This window comes from Cyprinodon variegatus, unplaced genomic scaffold (genome assembly GCF_000732505.1).
Source record: "Cyprinodon variegatus isolate N-32 unplaced genomic scaffold, C_variegatus-1.0 Scaffold190, whole genome shotgun sequence".
NCBI lineage: Eukaryota > Metazoa > Chordata > Actinopteri > Cyprinodontiformes > Cyprinodontidae > Cyprinodon > Cyprinodon variegatus.
Genome location: NW_015150643.1, coordinates 1,099,532 through 1,107,505, shown reverse-complemented (window position 1 = coordinate 1,107,505; position 7,974 = coordinate 1,099,532). Strand labels below are relative to the sequence as shown.

General features: G+C 39.5%; 1 protein-coding gene across 2 annotated transcripts in view; it reads right to left on the bottom strand.

Moving 5' to 3' along the window:
* mast1 (microtubule associated serine/threonine kinase 1) overlaps positions 1–5,151 on the bottom strand; it is an 86,449-nt gene extending 81,298 nt beyond the window's left edge. For both annotated transcript variants that reach the window (XM_015379391.1, XM_015379392.1), the window contains exon 1: positions 4,494–5,151. In XM_015379391.1, the coding sequence (XP_015234877.1) occupies positions 4,494–4,532 (39 nt within the window). In that variant the 5' untranslated portion in view covers positions 4,533–5,151. The remainder of the gene's footprint in view (positions 1–4,493) is intronic.
* Positions 5,152–7,974: the final 2,823 nt, after the last annotated feature.

Here is a 7,974-nt window from a genome sequence, read left to right as displayed (position 1 = left end):
TCCTGACAGCTGACTTCAATTTAAAGACCAATGGTGCCAGAAAAACTTTGTTATCCATGTAAAATGCTAGATCAACAATGATATGATTAATCAAAGCCTATAAAGATGGTGAAACGGCACATGCTAACTCTGGAGGAGCTGATACGACAACTACTTCTTTTGCATTCCACAAACGTGGCCAGTATTTGTAAGTTGCATTAGGTCAGGGGTCACCAACGCGGTGCCCGCGGGCACCAAGGGGCCCTCAAGGACCACATGGGGTGCCCTCTTCGTCTTCTGAAAACAGAAGAACTCACTCAGTGGGTTAAGTTTATTTATTTTTTTATTCTGTTGCTCTTCTTTTCAATCATTTATGTACTATTTCATCATATTTCAGTGGTTTCAAAATGACAATATTAAAAAGAAAATTAGAAATGAATAAAAGAATAAAATAAGAATAAAAATGAGTTTTTATGGCTGAGATTTTCTGTAGGTGAACACTGATCCCTCCAGTTCATAGGTCAGTATTGGTAGCCCTTCCTATGACTCGGTAGCCATGAAGTAGCCCTCAGGATAAAAAAAAGTTGGTGACCCCTGCATTAGGTAATATATAAATCATCCTATTTAAAGTTTGCTACAAGCTTTGCAGCCAGATCTGCAATGTGTTAAAGGTGTCATAACCTGCAAATGTGACGTTTTCACGCTATGTTTGTCAGAGTTGTGCCTTAGTTAAAATCCCCCTGTTCATATAAGAAATGTTCACAGGAGTTGGCTCGTTGCAGAGGAAGATTTAGGTCCCCCTGCTCGATTTACACCATTCACAGAAGGAAGGCTTGATATTATTGCTCCTATCACTATTCCACCAAAAGGAGCAGTTTCAATAATCAAGGATTCACCTGGAGTCATTCAATATGTGTTGCTGATCCTGTAACTATTTACCTATGAAATAAGAGACCAAAAGAACATGGTTATCAAACGATGGCTAACTGCTAATGTTGCTAACTCTTCATCCACATGATGAAGAGCAGACACACAAGTCAAATTTTCTTTGTAGCCTCCTGAATTTTTTTCTAAAAAGGGCATGAAAAGGGATCTGAATGAGTTTAAATTTCTTATCTCCTATAAATAATTAAACATTAATTTAATTTAAAGACTATTTCAGAAGGATTGTATAAGAAAAATACAGGTTTTGACTCCTTTAAACAGGAATTTTAGCACTAGGCTTAATGAACGGAGGAAAATGTATTCAGGGGTGAGAGTCTAAAGTTTTCGGGGAGTTTTTATGTGTTCCTACATACCATAATTTAACGGTAACAACTTTTCTTTTTTATGCAATTGGATTATACTTTATTTTCATACGCTCTATGAAATATTGTTTATATATCTGAAAAATGTTTATAATGTTTTTTAATCCTATTCTTAGTAGATGCTATAGATCCTGTGAAGAACAGACTGGAAAAAAGGAGCATGATTTCTTGTTTTCATTTCTTTAAATGTTAGTCATGTCATAGAAAATGCATCATGGTTGTGACCTCTGACCTCAACTGCAGGGAAGTGGGGTGTGTCACCATATGGTGCTGAAAGAGGGAGCGTTAGAGAGAGGGAGAGAGAGAGAAATGGCTGGGATGATGAGACCCATGGGGCTGACACAGCAGCTTAACAAAGCATGCAAAGCCAATCAGTTTTCATCAAGGCATTTTATAGATACACAATGCCATAAAGCTAGCAAATTAATGTGACATCTGTGTAGAGAAGGTAAATGCACACACATTTTGGGCACATATGTACAATTTACTCTCAGAGACAGAGAAACTGTGCTTTTGGAAGTTTTTCCTTAAATTTTTACAGCAAAACTGGATGTATTTACTTGGATTTTTTTAACAGATCGACGCAAAATTTTAAATTATTGTAAAATGTGATGAAATAAATCATTTGTAAGCTGAAAGACAATCTGTTAAAGGCTGCTCAAAATACAGCCAAACCCACAATGGAAAGGTTGTCATGAATATTAATGTGTTGGAATGGAAAAGTCAAGGTTCCGAAATAAATCAGACTGAGAATATGTGAAAAGACTTGAAAACAGATTTTCACAGCTAGTTTCTTTCCGTTTGGATGCTGGAAGTGTGGTGCAAAAATAAATGTGTCCAAATGTCTGATGAAAGATAGAGACATACCACAAAAGTTTTGCAGTCACTTTATCTTAATCTCTTAGTCTATCTAAAATTAAGTCAAAATGTGAATATTATGAGGCTGTAATATGAGAAAATGGGAAAAGAATTGAAGTATATGAATACCTTTGCAGAGGTTGAGCACTGTATTGACATTTAATCACTCTGCAAGGCTGATCATATCAATGGACAGTCAGGTACTTTGTGAGTCTGACTGATTGTCATGATTAATTTTCCTCTCAGCTTCCGTCACACATCACATCAGCAGAGCAGCAGGAGGACGATGAGAAAAAGACACATATGCACACCTTAGTCTTACTATAACCCTCACTTGCTTCTCTGAAAGCCCTCTCCATCTTTGCAAAACAATAGGGGGTCAATTTTCTCCCACTTAGCCCACAGGTGCCATTCTGACTGAACCTTCATGATTATCCTTCTCAGTAAATGAAACCACCGGAGCGCAGACTAGTTTGAGAAATGAAATGTACCCACAGCGGTACATAGGAAGGTGCACACAAACACATGCATGGCTGTGCAGAAGCTAACAGGAAGCTGCTGTCTGCACGGCCTGCAGGCGGCTCATCTCTGCTCAGTTCACTTGACTGAACCGCAGAGTGTTGGGAGGGGGGTGGGGGGGTATGACCCCTTGGTTACGCAGGCTGCCTCATAATGGATGAGCACAGTCATTTGAACGCATCAGATCACCATGCATCACTGCACCTTCATAACCGTAGATTTCCTCGAAGAGACGGAGCACGGCAGAAATAAGGCTGAACCTTAAAGTCAGATGAACCACGGCAAAGCGACGCATTAGCAAATTAAATGTATGTTGACCTGATTTAGTACAGAAATAAACTGGATTCACTCTAAAAAGTGAAAGAATAATAAAAAAGACACCAATGAAATCATTAATTTTAAAATTGGTCATTTTTCATTTCAAAGCCCATAACAGGATCTCTTTTTGATTTACTAGTAGATTGCACCAGTAGGTTCAAATGGCCTCTTGGAAGGGAAACAAGCCCACAGCATAACTGACTTTCCACCGTAGCAAACAGTGTGCAAAATGTGCATTTTCATAACCATTATTAAATTATACCAAACAACATTTTTATTTGTGTTGTTAAAAGGTCAGTCTTAGACTCAGCTGAGATGGTGGCAGAATAATGCTGAGGGAATTATTCATTTTAGCAGAGTCATTGAAGTCTTTTACTGAAATTTGTAAAAGGCTGCAAAAGTAAATGCTGTTAGGCTGACCCGGTCAACATCCAAAACCTAAACTGAAGGCAAATCTGACAGAGTTGGAGCTATGACATCACAGTGCCATATTGTCTTTGTAAAACGTGAATGAGGGACCAGAAATTCTGCTTTTGGGGATTTTCTGAAACATTTCTGTCAGCATTGGATATTCTCATTATCAGTTCGTATGAAATCGTACGAAAAGTTATGCACTGTAATTTCGTACGTTTCAGACGTTTTTTTTCCGTCGCATTTCGTCGTATTTTTACGTCTTGCCTCGAGACAAGATATCCTTGCGCATGCGCATCTTACGCACCATTAAATAACATAGAATTTAACATAAAATTAACCCTAACCCTAAGATACAAAACAACAAGCAACGTAGCTAGAGACCTGAAGAAGTGATTATTGCACGCGGATCTGCTTTTTTCGTCTGCCTGCGTATACAATTTCATACGAACTGATAATGAGAATATGTTGATATAACACGTATACTAAATTTAAATATTAAACCAGTCAGGTTGCTCCTGTGTGACATTCTAATAGTAGTGTTATACTGTACAGATTTAATATTTATAACATTTAGTTGAATAAAATATGTTTGAGAGACTCTAGGAAATATGATATTCTTTTTTATGTAACAGCCTCACATTATGGACACAAAACAAGTTTCTGAGAGTATGCAAGACACTATATGTAGTAGCAATGTAACTCTGCACTGAATATAATTTGACTACATGGTGGTAGGGGAATTATGCTGTGGGATAGAAGGGTCAAAGTAAATGTGATGGTTGATGAAGCTAAATAAAGGATAATAATTCTGAAGGTGATAAGCTGGATGGTGGCCCATCTTCCAGTAAGCCTCAAAACACAGCATGAGTCAGAATTAATAGTTTAGATTTATATACATAAAAACTGAGACCTATGGCAAAGATTGCTGATTTAATATTCTCCATACACTCAGACTGTTGACAGCGACCTCTTATAAAATTCCCCCCAAACTAAACCCAGATCGCTGTCCTCAGGTTCAAAACAAATTTAGATCAGTGGGGGAAACTTAGAAACAAGAGGAGAGGTTTTAAACAGATGAAGAGGAACTCCAGGGCTCACCTGCAGCCTGCGGCGCCTTATTATTCCCGAGTCATCCATGGCGTAATGAAGTAAGCAGAGGCTTCCCTCGCAAAATCAATGCTTTGCCTTAACTGCTATGTTTTTTTTTTTTTTTAGAAGGCAGGGCGTCAGCATCCGAACTGCATGAACCGGCAGCGGCGGCGTCCTGGCGCATCCGAACGAGACCGGGGTCACGTAGAGGAAATCCGTGGAAACACGCACATGTCAAGCGTTGACATTCTCTCTAATTCTCATGTAGAAAAGAAATGCTTCTAACAAAGCAGCAATGAAAGTCTCCTTAGCTTCGCTGTCCCCTCTCTGCAGACAGACATGCTGCCCTCTATGCGCTCAGAGATCCCTCTCCTCTCGGAGCATCCTTGAAATCTCGCCAGAAGGTCTGCAGCTTCAGTATTATTGGTTGGACCGTCATAAAAAAGAAAAAGCCTTATAATAATCAGCTCCCAGCTTTTAATGTCAGATTCAAAGTTCGTCCGCTTTTTGTTGTTGTTGGAGCCGAAGATGTGTCAGCTTGGCTCCACCTCTGAGCACAAAGGACGACGCGTCCAAAGCGAAGCAACCAGGCTGGTAGTTGCTACTCATTAGGAATGCATCCCTCTCTCAACTCCTCCATTGGGCTGCTGCAGATTCCCGTAAACATCTAGCGCCTCCTCCCAAAACACATTCCCTCTTTTCTTTCATTCACATTTTTATTATTATTATTTCATAGGAAGCGGATGCAGAGATTAAAGTGAGAAAGCAATAACGCGATATTTTCTTCTCGGTAATCCCCTCTCGTCCCTGGGGTTCTCCTGTGGTGAAAACCCACCCCACATCCCACGCAACTGACACAGCTAGATAAGGGTATGCACATGTCCGACCAAAGAGTTTTCATTATGCTGTAAAAGCAGTAAAAACCTGGACACAAATAAAAATATCCCAAATTCAGCACCACAGACAGCGGCACATGATGAGCACGGTTAGAATCTTTCTTTTTCTGCATCTTTACTTTGATCCTTCCTGAAGGTTGGTAGAGAACCCTGAACATGTTCTTAAGTAAGAGTAACACCACTTCATCATATTTATATTCAAGTAAAAGTGACAATCTAAGAACTGGACAAGAAAGTATGAGTAAAATTGTATTTGGTAAAAACGTTACTCAAGTAATGAGTTTTCATTGAGCCTATAACATCTGATATTTAGAATAATGTAATAAAGACAGACCAAAAGGTTATGTGCAAAATGTTTTTTTAAACAGATGAGAGAATGATACAAACAAACAAAATTAACTGGAAATGAAAAATGAATCCAGGCAAAAGTAACACCAATCCAACATTCACCCCTGGAACAAGTAGGCCTAGTTCTAGCTCTTACAAACAAGCAATTTCAGACTCCTGCTGACTTGTGGGAGAAGTGCCAGAGACAATTGCACAGAGAACATGGAGGACAGAGATTCTTAAGGGGTGACTCACAGTTTTTTATTTTTATTTGCTTGTTTATTATTTACATTTTGTAGAGACCAAACAAAGCCATCGGCAACAGCTTTCTGGGTTCACCTGATTCCCCAGAGGTGAAGTGAGACATTGGTTTGGAGCTCAGTCAGGAGCAGCAGAAAATCAGTACTATAACACCAGCAGAGAAAGTACCAGAAATGGAAAGAGGCTGCCAGCCCTGCCCGCCTTTGGAGCTAAGAACCACAGCAGGAGATCAGAGGAGCCCACCGAGGAAACAGTGCTACAGGGAAGGCAGCAGCTTATTGATGCTAGCTCAGGATGAGAGTGCAGGAGAGGCTACAGCTGACCGGGGCTAGCTATAGACCTATATGGAAGATGGGATAAATCTGCTGGTTAGACAAAATGCTGAAGGAAGGGAAGTGGGACTACGGCTGGCCGGGAGTAGGAACGCAGTACATCGGAGATGCCTGCCAGGAAGACAGCGCTTAGAGACACCACGGCTGGCCGGAACTAGCCTCTAGGCTAACCACAGGAGATCTAATTAGTACAGCAGAGGATTAGCACAGCCTGTCGGGCAGACAGCTGGACGATATCTGCGCTGGAGATAGGGTGATGAAACAGTCCTGCTAAATTAAGACAGAGTTTTTAAAAGTTACCCAAAAAACCTGTCTAAGAGGTTGCCACCCTTCATCCTGTGTATTCATTATTTTCTTTTTCTATCTTTAATTTTGTAAAAAAAAAAAAAAAAAAGATAAAAAAAATTGGCATTGCTCTGTGTAAATGTGTCCTATGGTTACGTAATTAGCATATTTATTACACTATAATTTATGAGCTGGGTTTAATAGTCCCTTTCAAGGGCAAGCGTTCAGCTTTATTCCAATTTTACAATTTCAGTTTAAATGGTTGTTGGGTTTTTTTCTTTTTAACATTTTGTCTCTTCTATTTGGTGCCACATATCTTATGCATGTGCATACTTGCAGTCGTTTGCAAACCAGAAAAACAACAATCCAATGAGGGGTGTCCCAATTCCCAGAGAAGATTACGAAGCCCAGACTAGTGTGGCTTCAATGCCACTGTGTGAGTAGTGGGTGAGGGCTAGTGGCAGCGAGTAAGGGCTAGTGGTTGAAAGTAAGGGGTGTATTGGGATTGGGCCTTTGTATCTCCAGTCATCTAGGAATCTTCCATGTAATTAAAGTGAAGAACAACTGCTCAGCTCATTTATTGTATTATGTAGAACCATAAATTAGTTTAAACAGCACTGATGTATAAATATGTGCATAGCTTTATTAGCAAATGCCTCAAAAAAATCTTGTCCTCGTTCATTGTTTTATTTGGAAAATAAAGATGTATCCATTCATTTTCCTGTTAAAGGGTATATGAAAAAAAAATGATACACGGGTTCCCAAGATTGAAAAATGAATGAAAATCTTTAAAGTTTGGATTCCATTGTGCCTCCAAACTCTGACCAGGTTCCCTGTCTGAGAAAAAAAAAGATTCCCACAGTATGATGCAACTTCCTCTTTGTTTTGTGGTGATATGATGATTTCAAAGCTTTATATCAAACGTATAGTTTTGGTGTTTTCACATTTTGTTGTCACCTGATCAGAGCTTCTTCTCCTTAAAGTCATAGAGAAGTCATATTTAAATGTCAATTTATTCTGGCTTAAACATGTATATAAATGTGTATGTGTACCGTACTCTTTATCAGACTATATTGGCCCAAAATTTACAAATTTTCTATAAAAAAAACAAAAATCCTGTCTTAAAATCTGTGGGGGGTTTTTCCGTTATCTTATGCAGGCCAGTTAGTTAAATGCCAGCTTGTACACCTAAATTCGACCAATTGTATATCAACGGTGATCTGTCAATCTGTCAGGGCTCCTGTCTGTGTGTGTGTGTGTTTTTTTGTGTGTTTGTCTTCCTTCCACCAATAGGAGGCGCCTGGTTCCGGTTCGCCTCCTCACAAACCTGCTGACGGTTACCTCATTAACTGAGTGCTCTTAAGCTGCTGATTGCCACTACCTCGACGC